This window comes from Dermochelys coriacea, chromosome 10 (assembly GCF_009764565.3).
Source record: "Dermochelys coriacea isolate rDerCor1 chromosome 10, rDerCor1.pri.v4, whole genome shotgun sequence".
Lineage (NCBI taxonomy): Eukaryota > Metazoa > Chordata > Testudines > Dermochelyidae > Dermochelys > Dermochelys coriacea.
In genome coordinates, this window is record NC_050077.1 from 62,016,654 (window position 1) to 62,034,336 (window position 17,683).

Sequence of the window (17,683 nt, forward strand, 5' to 3'; positions counted from 1 at the left end):
ATTTCTAAGTGTACGAGGCAAGTTAACGATAATCACATAATGCTGAGGTCTGATACCATGAATAATGTTCAAGATTCGATCATCTGTTTCCAAAGTTTCAGAGTAGCAGCCATGTTAGTCTGTATTCGCAAAAAGAAAAGGAGTACTTGTGGCACCTTAGAGACTAACAAATTTATTAGAGCATAAGCTTTCGTGAGCTAAATGCATCCGATGAAGTGAGCTGTAGCTCACGAAAGCTTATGCTCTAATAAATTTGTTAGTCTCTAAGGTGCCACAAGTACTCCTTTTCTTGTTTCCAAAGTGTTAGGATACCTTCTTGTCACTCACATTAGGAAGCTAGTGGCAGATTCACCTGTATTATGTTCTATGGACCAGCTTTAAAATGTAGTATTTTTGTCTCCCAGTCAAGATATAAGTTCATTTTGGGAGACTTAAATGTATCTTGTATTGCCAAGTTTTTGATCCATAAATGGTAAGAACTAATGTCTAGTAAGCAGAGATTCCCCTGGCCTGCTTTTTACAGAGACTTTCTGGGGAGGTCGGAGGTAGGAGCAGTACGATGCATCTGTTTAATATGTTTGGTTATAATTGTAGAAATTAGACAAGGAAAAGGCCTATTAGATCATCTATTCGAGTCTCTCTCTGCCAGTTCAGGATCGTGCCCTGCAGTATAATTGCTGATGTTTTGTCCTAGCTCAGTGCTATTAACTTTGTTGCTTTAGTTCCATTTAGTTTCCAGATGGACTCATTCTATACTAGTTTATTTAAAAGTGATACCAACTGCCGTATGCTGCTACATTTACTGTAGAATCCTAATTTAAGGGACTGTACAGATTAATTCTTTAATCTGTCTTTTTTTTTTTAAGAAAAGGGTAATGAAAACTGTGCCGATCTGATATTTAATTACTGTAAAATAACAACTGGCTGCTCTCAGTTAAATTCCAACTACATAAATCAGTGAATTTTTAAAAAAAATGACACCAAAATCCAGAAATTAGCCTAAATCTGATGTTTTCTGTTACTGAGATGAATTTTGAACCAGCGGTCCATATCCCTGTCATGGTTCTTGGGTAACTGATGGGCACTCCTGCCATCTGGGCACTGCAAAACCCAGAGGGCACCTCAGACTGCATAAACAGGCGTTTCAGTGTAGATCTGCTGTCTGCTCTCCCCAGGAGCTGCCCAGCAACCATCTGGGACTTCCTGCTTTTAAACCTTTACTCTATCCCTGACATAATTATAGAGGCTGGAGAGACAGGACAAGCCCCACCCACAGCAGCTCTTTTACCCCTTTGACACCAGTGCGGGGTTTATATCCCCTATCACAATTTTCTCTTCCAGACTAAAAAAAAGTGAGGGTAGAGGGTATTACTGCTAAAAACCCATCATCTTTGCTTCTTCCACATCCTACTGCAAGTGGCAGCAGCAGCAGCACCAAACAGCTAAGGACATGTGTGACAGTGCAGGGAGCGAGTATGTGAGCCTGCACTCTTATCACTTGGAGGCTAATTAGTGCCCACCAGAGAAGCTGATTGGGGCATAATGATTCAATCAGTGAAGTGGGCTGGGTGGGGTAAGAACTGAGTTCACCCCATCAGCCCAGGGCTGAATAGAAGAGGAACAGAAAGAAACTACAGAGAGAGAGGAGAAGAGAGGAACAGGGCTAGCTGAGGCTAGTCACACAGAGGGCTCAGAGTAGGGAGACCTCTGTTCCCCTCAGCTCCTGCTGAGTGGGCCCTGAACCTTGGCAAACTTTGTAAATAGGTGGGAGCACAGAGAACCGTGGTGATATTGGTGAAGGGGACTTGAAATAAAGCTTCAGTAAGAGCACACCTGGAGGACTCTGTGCAGTTTCTGTGGGGAAGACGACAGGGGCCAAGCAGGGCCCCTGTATAACGTGGCTCATTAATTCTAAAGGAACAATAGGGCCACTTCCTACAGAGGCCAGCCATCTACACTCCGTCCAGGCCACCAAACCACTGGCAGTATGTTTCCTTTCCCTGCTTTGCTGCTCTTGTCTGGTTCCCCTGACAACTGCATTCAACTGCCTTCTCTGCAGTATACACAAGGTACAGAGGTGTCACTGATGTTGCACCATCCTAAAACAAATTGGTACAACATCTGACATGATCTGTGTTTCTCTAATGCCCCTCCAGCTTGTCATGTCTCCCTCATCTCCACATGGGAACAGCATACATTTTTGAGGGCAGAAGGTGGCTATCTGGTGGGATAGGAAACCATGCCTTTCCCATTTTTATGAATCCTCTTCCCATTTCCCAGAGTTCTGCATCCTGCCACAGTGCACAGCAAGGAGTACTGTATGGAATAAGGATATTTGTGCTGTGCTGTGTGGATATCCTGTTTCAAAATGAACTTTTGATTTTGTAGAACACTGCAGATATTTGGTACAGTTTTTCACTAATATTATGAGGCAAGCAGTAATCTTCTCTCTTGAGATTGACACCTATTAGATAGGATTTCAGGATAAGATACTAGCTTTTGTTCCCTACCTTTGCACCTGGCCACCTGGTGCAGCATAGTAAAAGGTTGTAGTCCTTGCATGTTCCTGTAGTAATGTCATCTAACAGGTTTTTTTCAACTTGTTTACTGAAGAACCCTTCCCTCCCCCCCCCCTTTTTTTTTTGGTCAACTACAGACTTTACTCATATTTAGGTTGCTGTATCCTGTGTTTCAAACCTTGATATAATTTATAATTCTTTTTTGTTCTCTCCCACAGGCCAGCTTCCCTCTCTTTGACTGAAGGGTAATTTTTGTTTTTGAGCCAGTTTGTTCTAGGATGGCAAGTTTCTTGTAGATTTCTCCACTGATTTTTATGATCTCTCTTTAAATCATTAATACACATAGCCTTATTAAAAAACAAAATGAAACCGTGATCAGGTTATTTATCTATACAATGAAAATCCTCTTCTCCATATTCCATCTTGAGAATTTGTATGTAGATCAAAGGTATATTTACTTCACTGTATGGTGTTTCCAACCAGAATCTAGTGAGGCTTTTCAGAGTTTAAACTGAGGATAGATGGAAATTACAGTGATTAATTCTTGTTATATATCCCCAAAGCACTGCTCATCACTGAAAAGTGTCTTTCACACAAGGTATCTGTGGGGTCTTGAAGTACTTTATATTTTTGTGATTTGAGTTTGCAGGAAACCATTTACATAAAGTTTCAATTCAAATAAGGATTATACTACATGCTTGTGCTGTTCAAGGCACCAAGTCAATCAAATCTGGATTCCATATTTTCCTGCCTGGCAAGCCCTTTGATGTGATGTCATGACCAGCTGACTTCTCTAAATAAATTGTAACCACTTGTTAGAATGTTGAAAAATAGCATAAAAACTTTTCATTAAAATGTGCAAGTTTTGATCCTGTAAAATGAAATTTTTTCTAGTCGCTTTCATTAGGGTTGCCAACTTTCTAATCACACAAAACCGAACACCCTTGTCCCAACCCTTCCCCGAGGCACTGCCCCTTCCCTCCTGCCCCAAGGCCCCACCTCCCACTCACTCCATGGCCCCTCCCTCTCTCACTCCCTCTCCCTCTCACTCAGGGCATTAGGGTATGGGAAGGGATACCAGCTCTGGGCTGGAGGTGCAGGCTCCGGGGTGGGAGGTTCAGAGTTCAGGAGCGGGGAGGGCTCTGAGATGGATGTGTGGGCTCCAGGCTGGGGCCATAAATGGGGGGTTCAGGGTGGGAGAGGGTGCTCTGGGATGGGGCACGGGGTTAGGGTGTGGAAGGGAATACTGGCTCTTGGCTGAGGCCATAAATGAGAGGTTCAGAGCGTGGGAGGGGCTCTGGGCTGGGGCAGGGGTGAGGAGGTGAGGGCTCTGGCTAGGGGTGCGGGCTGTGGGGTGGGGCTGGGGATAAAGGGTGTGGGGTGCAGGAGGGGACTCTGGGCTGGGTCCGAGTGGTTCGGAGTAGGGAGGGGGTTCCGAGCTGGGGCAGGGATTTGGGTGGGAGGGATGCGGGGTGTAGGTTCTGGAACGGGGCTATGGGCTGGGGCAGGGATGGGGGGTGGGGTCCAGGAGGGAGTTTGGGTGTGGGAGGGGGCTCAGGGCTGGGCCAGGGCTGGGGTGTGGGCTCTGGGTGGGGGCTCAGGGCTGGGGCAGGGCTGGGGTGTGGGCTCTGGGTGGGGGCTCAGGGCTGGGGCAGGGGTGCAGGGTGAAGGCTCTGGGAGGGACTTTGGGTGTGGGAGGGGGCTTAGGAATGGGACAGGGGGTTGGGGCACTTAAAGGGGTGAGGGCTCCCGGCAGCACTTACCTCGGACAGCTCCCCAGAAGCAGCAATGTGTCCCTTGGTTCCTAAGCGGAGGGGCAGTCAGGCAGCTCTGCGCACGGCCTCTGCCCGCAGGCACTGCCCCCGCAGCTCCCATTGGCCACTTCTGGCAGAGCCTATTTTAGCCCCACTGAACCGCCGAGCAGAGAGGCACCAGGGTCCCTTTTCGACCAGGTCTTCTGGTCGAAATCTGGACACCTGGTAACCCTAGCTCTCATGAACCTCTAAGTTTTTATGTGCCATTTACAAAATGTGTCCATTTATTCTTAGTTCAGTTTTGTGGCTAAATTGATGTTGGTCCTATCCACGTTGTAACTTCAATTACATCTAATAGAGTTTAAATAAAATATCACTATAATTATTTTATCAAAACCTCTCCCTTTGTTTACTAAGTTTCTCTCAGACCCTGTTAATTTTGAGCCTCATTTTCATTAAAGCCTCTTTATGCTACTCTGGCAATGTAAGATGGCTTTAAAGTGGGCATAAATATGGTTTACACCCACTTTAAGGCCCCTTTAAACAGACAGAGCAGGGCAAAGGGGTCTTCCTGTGTATGAGGATCAGATTGTTCACATTGCAGTCCCCATCAGTACCAAACTAATGATCCAACCAGCGGACCAAATTTGGTGATGACTCTTGGTCACATGCCACCTCAGGCACGTTACGCATATGCTAAGAAGAATAAATGATCTCAGTCCCATCAATGTGGTGGGAAAGATTATAGTTCCTTTTAGGTACCAGAACCTTACTAAGAATCTTTTCAGGTTGTTGATATTTTATAATAAACCCTCTTTTCCTGTGACAGGGATATTTTAAAAAAGGGTAAATAGTGTCAGTTGAAAGATTTTAACTTGCTGCACTTTCTCCAGGGTTACATAATACTGTTCTGACTTTCACTCTTTATTTGGGCCAGAGTGTTCCTTTCTTATTTTTAACTTTTCAATTCCCTTTGTTCATTTGTCTTTTAGGAGATTGTTTGTAAGGAACATTCCATTTCAAATTGTGCACAAAATATGTGATATTTAAAAAAAACAGTTCTGATATTATCATTATGTAATTTAACTAGTTAATTTAATACTGTGGAGTATATCTAAGTTTTATCTGGTGAGATTTGTGTACTGCTCTATCACTGACTAGGCAGAGATACACAAACTCTGCAGGCTGTTTGATCTCCTATTAATGATTTTCTTATAAATACCTTCCTTATGTGAAAATGATTATTAGGAATTAGATTTGAAACTCTTTGAAAGTAGTACTGTACATACAGTAATTGTGTAGTTTAAATTATGACTGTAAATTACATGCTATGACTATTCATCTACATTTACGTTCACAATGTTGCCAACTCTCATGATTTTACTGAGAGTCTCATGTTACTGGTGTTTTTCTTAAAACCAGAGCTTTGAGAGTCATGCAATTCCATTAGAGTCTTAGCTTTCCTAAAAAAAAAGTTCTAGTGATGCACGTGGAAAAATGCTTGAAAACACTAAGGATAAAGGCTCAAAGACCAGATGACAAATAAAAAGAACTTCTGATTTTATTTTTTTTTAAAAAATCTCAAGATTTTTAAGTCAATCTCATTTTTGGGTCTCATAATTTTTGAATATTTGGGGTTGGCAATACTGATGTTGGTTTATTCACTTTGATCTCAAATGATTTTAAATTCTGCTACTATTTCCCCACAGGCAGGGACACAATTGTCCAGGAAAACACATTTGTAAAATAGCATGCCGAATTTGCACAAGTGACTAACACATATATACAAAATGAAAAAGCACTGAATTATGACCTACCCTTTGGTAACGCCCCAGACATCTGATCTCCCTGATTACCTGGATCACAAGTCGGGGGGGGAGGAGGAGGGACAGTGGCTGCTACACCAATAATCCCCCCAAGAAAGCCATGGCTTTATCTCCCGTATGGTTTGGCTAGCTGAGATGACTGAACATGAGAGTGTATGGTAATTTCCCTACACAATATACTCCCCTCCCACTGCAGTATAATTCCCTAAAGAGGAATTCCAAAAGAACTGTGACTCAGAAGTGTGAAATGTGACTCAATATCACATCACATTTTGGGCTAAACTACAATTCGGTATTTTCTGCCACAGAAATGATATAGTCTTATCTGGATGAAATATTATATAAAGTGGCTTCTTAGGGGGCTAGTAACTTAACCTCATCTGAGGCAGACTACCGAGTAAAAATACAGCCCACCTGCCCTCTAGAGAGTCATGAACTGCACCAGGAACCCATTAGGATTTGAGGATGGGCCAGAATTAGTGGTCGTTATACTTTTTTGAGGGGGGGGGGTTCTTTCTCTGCTGGGAAGCAGTTGTTGTGAAAGTTTCCCTTGTCACCACAATATTCTGTATTTGAAACTTTCCTAATGCTCTTCTTCTGAGTAGCTCTGACTTTCAGATTCATATGTGTATAACTAACAACCCAGTCTATATATACAGTATTGTTGTAGCCATGTGAGTCTCAGGATATTAGAGAGACAAGGTGAGTGAGGAAATATCTTTTATTGGACCAACTTTGGTGGGTGAGAGAGAGACAAGCTTTCAAGCTTACACAGAGCTCTTACTCAGGCCTGGTCTACACTACAGTTAGATCGACGCAAGACAGCTTATACCGACTAACTATGTAAGTGTCTACACTAAAATTTCGCTCCTGCCAATGTAACTGCCTCACTATGCTGACTTAATAACTTCACCTCCATAAGAGGACTAGAGTTAATGTTAATGTAGTTGGTCGATGCAGTGTCAATGTAGGCACTGTATTGTTTACATCTACTGTTACTGGCTTTCAGAAACCATCCCACAATGCCCCACATTGACAGTACAAGCACTCCTGGTTGGTATGCACACCACCAACACAGGGAGCAAAATGTAGACATGCACAAGTGATTTAATTACTGCTACGGCTGTATGCTGACATAAGTTAGGTCAATTTAATTTTGTAATGTAGACTGCCACTTGCAGCATTGAAACTTTTTTCGCTCAGGGGTGTGGAAAAACACATCCCTGAGCGACTCATGTTTCATCACTGTAAAGTGGCAGTGTAAACCATGCTACAGGGCTGGGAGCAGCACTCCCAGCACTGGTAGCTATTACCACGTGGAGGTGGTTTTATTACAGCGCTGGAGCTGTGGCTATACGCCCAAGTTAAAGTGATGCCGGGGCAGCAATTTAACGTCGGCTGTGTAGACATACCCGTAGTTTCCCAGATCTGAAGAAGAGCTCTGTGTAAGCTGGAAAGAAGTTGGTCCAACAAAAGTTATTATCTCACCTACCTTGTCAAACCAATCTATCACTTGCCTCAGTAGAGTCCAGGATATTTAATAGGATGGGCTGTTTTAGAAAAATACTCCAGTACTTTTGGCACAAAAATCTTTTCTTTCAAAATCCAGCATGTAAGCTTATATTTCTGATTATTTTTTTCTGAACAAATATTTCTTGTGCACAGTTCAAGGAATCCTACTCTTCACAACTACTTGCTCTATTCCCAGTTAGTGGATTTGAAAAACACTTACATGTTTAGGATAACAAAACAAAACATGCATTTTGCCTTAGCAAAAATGTATTCCGGGGCAACAGTTTATCATTATACTCCTTTATTTCTTACTTCATGAAAGATGCTTAAGACAAAAGCATCAAAAAGCTAATGCTTCCATTTCAAATAATTAGCAATATTATCAAAATGTGAACATTTGGAATTTTTAAAATATATGCCAGTAGAATACAGGTTTTGGCATAATGTTTCTGAGGGAAATTATGTATTTCAGTCAGAAGTCATGCAGGTTGAATACTGCAAAAATATAGCATCTATGAACTTTTGCATGAATTCAGAATGGTTTGACAGTTTGTACCTCTCTCCAATTTGCTATTTTGAATATCCACTCAAAGAGGTTTTTGTTTCTGTGAATGTTTGACAACTGGTGTTTAGACCTGTTTAGAGGGCTAGCTAGTGGCCTATACACCCTTCAGTTTGAGACCTTAAGTGAGTCTGACATGATGCATAGACCTTACCCTGGCCCTCTCTGCACAGGGGTGAATTCCCCCCCACCCCTGCAAATTATCTCTGTTGCATGTGTACAAGACATTGTGTGAACAATTCATTATTCATTATTGACTATTCTTCCCCTTCAGAGTTGACTCAGCCCTTTCTTTACTCTCTGGTATAGATACACTGGGTTCCATGCAGTTTATTGTGTCGGCTTTTTCAGAGAGGCCTGAAAAAACAAAGTTCTTCTTTGTGTGGATGTTAATAATTCCACAGACCCTTTTGTAAGATTAGAAGTTTCCTGGTGTCCTTGGCCCCTTCTTCATTGTGCAAGTTGCTGTACACTGATTGGTTGTTATCTTGGTGCTGCCCCAGACGTTCAGTTCATTGAGAAAGTTGATTTTTTTCAGGTGAAAGGTTTTATATTATCAGATATTTCATTATTATATTACTTACATAAGGCCCCCAATCCTGGATTGGATCTAGAGCACTCTTGGCTTCAGTTGGGCTCCATGTGGATGCAGAGGTCCACACTAATAGAGCTGATTGCAGGATTGGGTCCAAAAGTTATAGACTGATGGAAAATGAAGCGCATCAGTATGGTCATTATTATTATTGATTATTTGTATCATTGCATCAGGTAGGAGTCCCATTCAGGAACCAGGAACCCATTATGCTAGGTGCTGTGCAAGCACACACAAAAAACGTAACTCATGTGGACAAGTTTCTTTTGAAATGAGCAGAAACTTGATTTCTTTTAATATTGGGAACTGTCCATTGAAGTTTATCTGGAGAGGATTCCCTTCTTATATCACATACTCACCTTGCAAATTTCCGCAAAAGGTGACTGGCACACAGCCATGACCACAACCCTGATCCTGAAAACTGATCCTAAGGGTGTCTGTGAAGAGACCCTACTTTGGGGCTGCATGCAGGTGCAGGGTTCCACCTGCATGAATCAATTTTCAGGATTAGGACCTAAATTAGTTATACAATTAAGAAAAAATTCAAGTCCAGTTACTAGTGTTACCAATGAAGGTAAGGTCTGAGGACTTAAGGCTTGATCTAAGTCCATCTGAACTGTGTATGTTCCATGAAATAATGTGCAACAATTTTACATTAACTATGTAATTAACCTTTTTTACTAATGTAATGTATGTTTTCTGATCAGCAAGGCTTGGGGCAGAGATGATACAGAAACATTTACTTGCTGTGACAAAGACAGTGACTGTCAGGGCAGAGTTCTTGCTTATTTGCTGTACAGGAAAACTTTCACTGGATCTATGTGAATATGCATGTAAATTATATATAAATAAATTTTAAAATTCAGATCTCGAGTGTAGTTTCTTATCTTCAGAATCACAAATATTCACCAGTTAGATACGAAAGACATGTTTTCCTAATTAGATAATCTCCAAACTACAATTCAGTCTTCTTTTTATGCTGTTACAATATAAATATTGTAAAATATCAGCATCACATTTCAGATGTCTTATGTAGCACATTTTTAAAAAATATTAATGTAGACCAAAATAAAACACAATTCCAGTGTGTGACTCCAATATTTACAAGACCTTCTAATTGATTGTTTACTCCATTTACTGGTTTCTTTTGGTGGAGCAAGGAAGCATTTTGTTGGGCTACTAATTTATTTTATTGTTTCAGGCTTATGCAAGGAAAACGAATAAGTTTTTCACTACAAAGAGATCACATTTAAGCTGATCCCTCAAATTTCTCTCCCAAAAAAGTCACATCTATAAGTTTAACTGTTATGTGCCTGCCAAATAAATATTTAAGAGGTTCTGTTTTATTTTTTTAATTTATTATTTGTTTGCAAAGAATGACCTCAATGTTGAAAGAACTGTAACAAAGAAGAAAAGTGTTTTATCTGTGAATATATTACAAGTTTCTACCCTATTTTTTTCTTCTTTATAGCTGCAGTCAGTGTGGGCAAGCATGACAGCTGCTCAAACTTGGCAAACTTCCAAGGAGTTGAGTATATGCCTGACCGATGTGTCTTGGAAGAGTCTGAGAATCCAGGTGAGAGCCCTTTAAAGATAGTCACTGAGTATCAAATGATAAATATGACACAGCTTTTGAGCCAATCAAATAAAGCACATTGTAATGCTCCTTCCTTTTTAGCAGCTGCAATGTTAAATTAATGGTCACCTCCTGGGGTCATAGTGTGGAGCTGTTATCCTTTCCTCTTTCATCAAGCATTCAAGTCCTAGAAAGAATAAAGGGTTTATGACCAAAAAGAAAACTGACACTACTAGTTCATTATCATTAGTTTTGGACTAAACTGCTTAGTTAATATATGTACAATGTCTGACCCTTTGAAGGTAGAGTAAGATTATGAAAAATTAGAAGGATTGTCCCTACTATAGCTCAATATAAAGCAGCAATTCAGATGCTGTAGGTCTGCAGAAAAGAAAATTGACAGTGTTATAACCTATTCCTTTTTCAAATCAACTCACAGAAGTTATTTCAATTAATGATTTTTAACATTGAAATGATTAATTGCAGTGATGTACATAAGGTGCATCCCCTTCTAGTCGCTATGGGATTTGTCTTAATGTGGCTTATTTCTCTATCTATGTATGGTATATGTGAGAACCTTATTAATTGAATCTGAAGGGAAAGCAATTAAATGTAAAGTGCATATTATTGTAGCTGATTAAAAGCATAGTGTTTGATTAAATTAAAAAAAAGGTAAGCAAGGTGTGGGTCTGGCCCACATACCAACATGTAGGTAACATGCACACAGTATCCCTTAGTGAAAGAGTTAAACGTCTTTTTTTCACTTGATATTTTCCCTTCCTGCTTTATCTGGTTTCTGTGTACCCTCTTGCATCTTTGTGTGCTGATCCGTGTATCATATTTTTGATTCATCCTCTCTGCGGCCTGTCAGCTTAGTTAAGAGATTTCCAAATCTTGCAGCCTGCACTGACAGGGGGCAGCTGCCAACAGTCCCCTGATCCTTCCCCAAGGAGCGCTGCTGAGATTTAATTTTCAGTGAAAGGGTGCAGTCTGAAATCCATGTCAGGTCCCCTAAGTCATCTCAGAACCTAGATAGGACCCATGGCTATGGGATTATATTTCAGTGCACTCCACTCCTTCGAGATTCCTTGGGAGTTGAACTGCTGTCATGTACCTGATTTGAACTATGTTTCCTTTTCATTTTTTCCACAGAAATGAGCAATGGTATATTTTAGAATAAGTGAAATCAGTGAATTGTAAATTTGCACCTATTTTCAAACCATTTTGGCTTGGTCTCACTACTTTGCAGCAAAATGCAGAATTGGTTTTACAAATAATAGGTACCAGGGTAGGGAGACACATTTAATTCCATACTTCAGTTACACCAAACCATTGATGGTACCATATTTTAAGGCTTATGCCCTGAACTGTCCATAAACCTTTCTAGAACTGTTACAGATAAATGGACAGCCTCATTTTTTATCTGTTTTGGACAGAAGTTAGAAAGAATTAATTAAAGGTTAATAGTCATAACTGGTTCAGGTGAGAATTAATTTAGGGCTCCCTTTGCCTAAAGATGAATACAGACTAACACGGCTGCTACTCTGAAACCTGTCATTAATTTTAACCTTCCTTTAAGTTATTTTGGGTGACTGAATGCGTATGGCACTGGATGGGAGTGTAGAATATAAAGTTCTGCATACAGTATGTGTGTGTGAAATAAAGAAAAGGATGTAAAACTGTTCAGCGGTGAATATTGATTGGGAAAAATGTGTGTTGATAAAGAATCTAAACTTAAAAACTGAGTTTCATTCTGTCCATCTGACATCATTAAACTGCTAATAAACCATGAATTACTCTGGCTTTTCTCTCTGCCCAATCCTGCATTTTAAGACATTTTGCCTTGTAGGTCTGAAAATCTCTGGAGATTTCACTACTGGTCTCACTGCTTTCCACTGAGAATTTGTGGCTTGGTTGTCATGGAGACATCGTATTTCTCCAAGAATTGCTCATATTGATCCATGGACAGGCGTAAATGGCCAGGCGAATGTGAGGAGTAAAGGGGGCTGGGCAGTACTATAAAATGACCAGAGGTTATGGGTCGGAAATAAGCTCATAGCAAACACTTAGGTAAAGAGAAAGAAACAGTTTCATTTTGTTTCAGGATTTCGTTTTTGCACTTCGTGCCATTGTCTTCTTTCACTATAGACTGAAAGAAACTTGTTAGTCACTTGTCATGTCAGATCTTTGGTGCTTGTCCTGACGCAGCTGTCAGCCTTCCAGCTCTGTGCAGTTCAGGGACACACAACAAAGAGCCAGCAACATGAATTATTTATTGCTCCTTGTGTGGATGAAATTCTGTGATAAGAAATTAAGACACTTCTGACAGAAGCATTTGTTTGAAAAGAAAGATTTTGGTGATAGAATGCTTGAAGCTTATAGCTTACTTTTTTGTAGGCAAACATTCAAACAGTAACATAGCATTTAGTTGGGTACTATTTTCTTTAGTCTTTGTCACATGTTTTATTTTGTAGTGTATTTTACAATTTGAGAGCATGAATGATGTCAGCATTTGACTTGATGAAATCTACAACTTCAGAATCTGTGTCCCATGAATTCAAAGCCTGGGAAAACTTAGAAGCTCCACCTCAGCTTTTATTAAAAAGTGACCTATATATGTTTGTAGAGTAGTTTGTATTTTGCTTACAGTACTTTGTCATATGCTGCATTTCCCACAGAAACACCAGTAAGGAATATATTGACTTTACCGTCTCTTTTGATGAAGGTAGGGTGAAAGTATTACAGTGCATCTTCAAAGAGCTCTATAAGTATTCTTAGAAAGGTACTTTATTATATTTTATTGGAACCAGTATGGGTTACAGAACTCATACTAATAGATGTGACTGTGTCATTTTTCTTATGATGACCCTGATAATAGATTCAGAATAATTTTCAAACTGATTTTAATTCTTTACAATCTTACACCGTTTATTTACTTATTTTGGTTTTGGCCTTCCTGATGTTCCACACACATACACTTCCTCTCACTGCTGCAGATTTGGCCTCAAGCAATCACAGAAAAGGGCATATACCCTGGTGAATAGCAGGAATCCATTAGACAAGCCAAGAAACTAATTTGGGATTTACCTATAATTTTCAGTGTTCATAATATGATATGACTAGTCTCTGACAGGTAATAGAACCCCACAGCCTGCACTTTCTTCTTGGATAATTCATTAGTAAACATTTTTCACCTGCACCAGACACAGGTAAATATCAGACTAGGGTTTCTTGCCAGGCATACTGGATTTTAGATGCTCTCTTGCATGTATCTACAAGCTGCCATTATCTGAGATAGTGGCTCATGTTTGCATCAGCCTTCACACAGAGGAAATGCTGGGCTTCTATCCCAGATGTCTAATACTAGGTTTGTGTCCGCCAGTTCCCTACATACTGAAGACTACTACTCTCTAACATGCAAAGCCATGGCTCTTCAAACTTGTCCCTGCTTTGGCCTGTAACAAAATAATCAAATAATGTCAACACTGTGTTTATAGACCTGGTTATCTAGGCATATCAAAACACTTTACAAATCTTAACGGACCCTCGCAATGCTCCTCTGAGATAGGGGTTACCACCACATCTTCCAGGTTGGGAAACTGCAACACAGAGGTTTTAAGTGACTTGCCCAAGTTAATGCACCAAGTCTGTGGCACAGCTGGGAATTTGGACCCAGATGTCCGGACTCCTACTCCTGAGCACTAAACCATGCTTCCTCTCAGAGGGAGCCTAGGTACCTTTCCTGTCCAGGGAGGAGTACCATTTCAGGCACGATTCCCCCACCATCCATGCAGAAATCTCTTGGGCGCATTATGGAGGTCTAGCCCCATGGAGCTGGAGGGGACCAGACAAAGATTCTTTGAATTTTGCCCACTGAAACATGGAGGGAAAGCAGCACAAGTTAATGCACCCTGAGATTTCTTTGCTGTCTGTGCTGCGCTTTAGCACAGATCCAGTAATGGGAGCCCCTGAAAGCCTGGCTCATGCAGGATCAATGTTGTCTAGGGATAAGTGAGGCCAGGTAGAAGAACATAGGCAATGCACATTGGCATAAATGTCCCTTGCCGACTTTGGACCTCCCACCACAAATCTTGCCATATTCATCAGGTAGGCAGGTAGAAACCCAGGTATTTCCAGGAGTAGTGGGGACATATCACACTCCTTCAATGGAAGAGTGAGTAAGAAGCTGGAGGTTGAAACTAGCAGAGCATTTTCTCCCCTGTGTGGGTGGTAATGGAGTAAACAAACACTATGCAGGAGAAGAAGGGATTAAGGAGGTCCTCTGGGTCCAGGCAGTCCTGCCCCACCACACCCTCAAAGCCTGCACAAGCTGGAGAAAGAGCTTAACAAGGGAAGCAGAGTAGCTCAGTGGCAGGCAGATAAGGGAAGTAGCTGATGTGCACTCTGAATTCCTGGGAAGGAAGTCCCACAGGAGCTCCTGTTGCCTGAGGCCTGGTGATACTGACCTGAGCAAGCGTGCAAAGAGGAACTGGTGACTTCTGAAGGTTAGAAACTTAGTTTGTATGTTCAGTTATTTACTTTATCCTGTGGGAAGAGGAGGTACTGGTAGGAAGTGATCCAGAGAGGCAACGGCATAGCACCTCAAGGCACAGGGCTTAACTGCCTATCACTGGGCCCTGGATTAGAGTGAGGTGGAAGGTGGGACCAGGCTCCCCTACCAGCCCCTAAAGAGGCCTTCAAAAGTCTGTCAGTACCTCTTTGGTTAAGCCAAGAACGTTCATTTGTGTAGCTTAAATCCCTCCTGTCACTTCACATGGAAAACATTGCTTCTAAATATTTTGCCCCTCATTCTCTGACTAGCCTGGACAGAATAAAATTCTGCTTGTATATCAGACACTAGTGAAAAATCCCCATAATTGCACACCTGGCTTAGTTTCATGTCCTAGAAAATCCTGAGCACAAATGTGGGGGAGAACAATCTGTGGCCCTCCCTGAGATTTCATCTGTGAGATATAGCACTACACTAAGTGGGAAAATGAATCAAAAAGGAAAGATTCCAATTGGCCAAGTGCACCTGAGAGCCATGAATATGCAGCACTGAGTGTGACTCTGTTGTTAAGAGACGGGTTATAATCACCCTTTAGAATACCTGATTAACACTCTTCAGTGTATGCAGCTCTAAGGTATGTTATCTAGATCAATGCGGTACCACTTATATCTGTGGATAATATCCTGTTGTTGGAACTTAATACTCAAATCGAGGTTTTTCCATTAAATTTCACAACTATAGAGCACCTTATGAAAAATCAAGGCTTTTTTTTTTTCTGGCTTAGGTACCAATATCACAGCAAAAAAAAAAAGGGGGGGGGGTAACTAAACAAGGACAGATTCAGGAATGGAATGTTAGCAATTGCTGATGATGCATGAAGCAGAAAGAATGTGGAATGTGTGGACAACCCATTAATTATAGCCACAGATAACACATACAGCTCATGATCTGTGTTAAATAAAACTTTATAAACATTTTATCATACTGTATGATAGTATTAAAATATACCATGTGCCATTTAGCATTCAGTTTCAAAGTATCAAATTATTATTCTTTTTTTTTCACATGAAATTAGAGAGTAAATCAAGACGACTGCATAGTGTGGTGTGAAAAAATGTTTTATATCTATACAAATATAAATTAATATCTACTTTTAATTAATCAAATCTCCTGGATTTTTGGCTGTAATTATTAGAACTGCAAAAGATTGCTTTTATCTCTTTCTCTCTATTCTTACCTTATCTCTTCATTGCATCCACTTAAACAGTGGCTTATAAAATACCCAATACACGATATATTTTAAGTTTAGGCTATAAGTATTATCATACATCATCTAGGAAAATTTATGCGACTAAAAATTTGATTGATTGGCTAATTCCCATTTCTGGTAGACTCTTGATAAACGGTAACAGGACTAAGATCTTTTACCTAAATAACATTATTACTCCTCTTTCCACTTATTCTACAATAAGTCCAGCTGAGAGACTCATGCATTCCATCTGCAAGTGAAGTGAAAATGCAAATAATCTGTTAGTGATTAACACAAATTAGCTGTCTCCTTCCAAAATTGGGAAGTTTTGCACATCTAAAGAAAATTTGTGTTGAATTGCTTTAAGGAGATATATATGTACTCTCAAGCCAATTTGGCTTCCATGTTGCTTTTTGTGATGTTGCTCTTTGAGGGGGTAAAATATTTTGTGATTGTAGATTGCGGTATACCTGAATTCTAGCATAATGTTGATGCATAGCTTAATTTCACTACAAATAGTGTTGAGAGTTTTTATCATTTTATAAAGTGATTTATAATTAACTCTTTTAAACAAGTGAAGCCGTGCCTATTAATCACACCACAGAATGTTCCAAAGTGAAATGAATACATTTGTTTTCCAGATGAGATAAAACAGCATCCTTGGATGTCCAAGGTGTGTTCCTGCAAGGTGTGTTAGATAAGCCTGCTCCTTCAATGGAACTAGAAGGTGGTCCCGTACAGCAGAGGAACTGAAAATACTGGACTCTTTCATAGGACAATGATTTTCTTTACTGTGTTTTGATAAATAACATAAACTGAATATTTCTTATATCACTATACCTTTCACAATTAATTTTCAAAAATATCTTTCATACCATCTACTTTTCTCTTCTCAGTTATTGGTTCCATGTACAATGACAGCCCTTCAGTAAAGTCACATTGATAGAATATAGATTTTTGTTAACATATGCAACATTAAATGATTCCTTGTTCTTGATTTGTTTTTCCACTAACAGAAGGAATCTCAAGACAGAGACATTTTGTCATTATTAGTAAAATTCACTTTAGAAGTATTATGGTAACTCTATCTGGTAAATATTAATTTGACATAAATTTGAAGATTTAAATTAATGTTAAATGTTCTGTCTTGTTACTAAACTACGTTTATTATTGATAACATTTCAACATGAAGACCAAATATATTTAAAACAACTTATGCATCAATGTTTGCCTGAATGTAAAGAAAAAAAATTAAGCATTTAATTAAACTGCAAATTAAAAATTAATGTGTGTGATTGCATTGTAGGTAAGTGATTCTGCAGATATCAATACAAGGAAAAAATGTGTATGTGTACATGTCGATGTCAATATGAAATTTGGAGAAAGCTGTCCATTAATCTAGCATCCACTGCTGAAATGATGCAGTGTGTGCAGGTGCTGTTCACATTCCTCAGAATGAGGAATTTCAATATGTATTTGCAGTGCAGTTATAGATAAAACACAGATTTCACACTCCTACATGCCTCATCCCCTTCTTCAATGTAAAGGCTGCAAATTGGGCCCAAAACTGTTTCCACGAAAGC

General features: G+C 40.1%; 1 protein-coding gene across 2 annotated transcripts in view; it reads left to right on the forward strand.

Annotated features, from left to right (window-relative positions):
* The window catches only part of WDR72 (WD repeat domain 72), a 177,053-nt gene extending 159,676 nt beyond the window's left edge, over nt 1-17,377 (forward strand). Inside the window, exons 19-20 of one of the 2 annotated variants that reach the window (XM_038419478.2) lie at nt 10,237-10,341; nt 16,742-17,377. In XM_038419478.2, coding sequence (XP_038275406.1) covers nt 10,237-10,341; nt 16,742-16,797 — 161 coding nt within the window. In that variant the 3' untranslated portion in view covers nt 16,798-17,377. The remainder of the gene's footprint in view (nt 1-10,236; nt 10,342-16,741) is intronic. The other variant, XM_043493800.1, reaches the window with a different exon arrangement.
* The last annotated feature ends 306 nt before the right edge of the window (nt 17,378-17,683 follow it).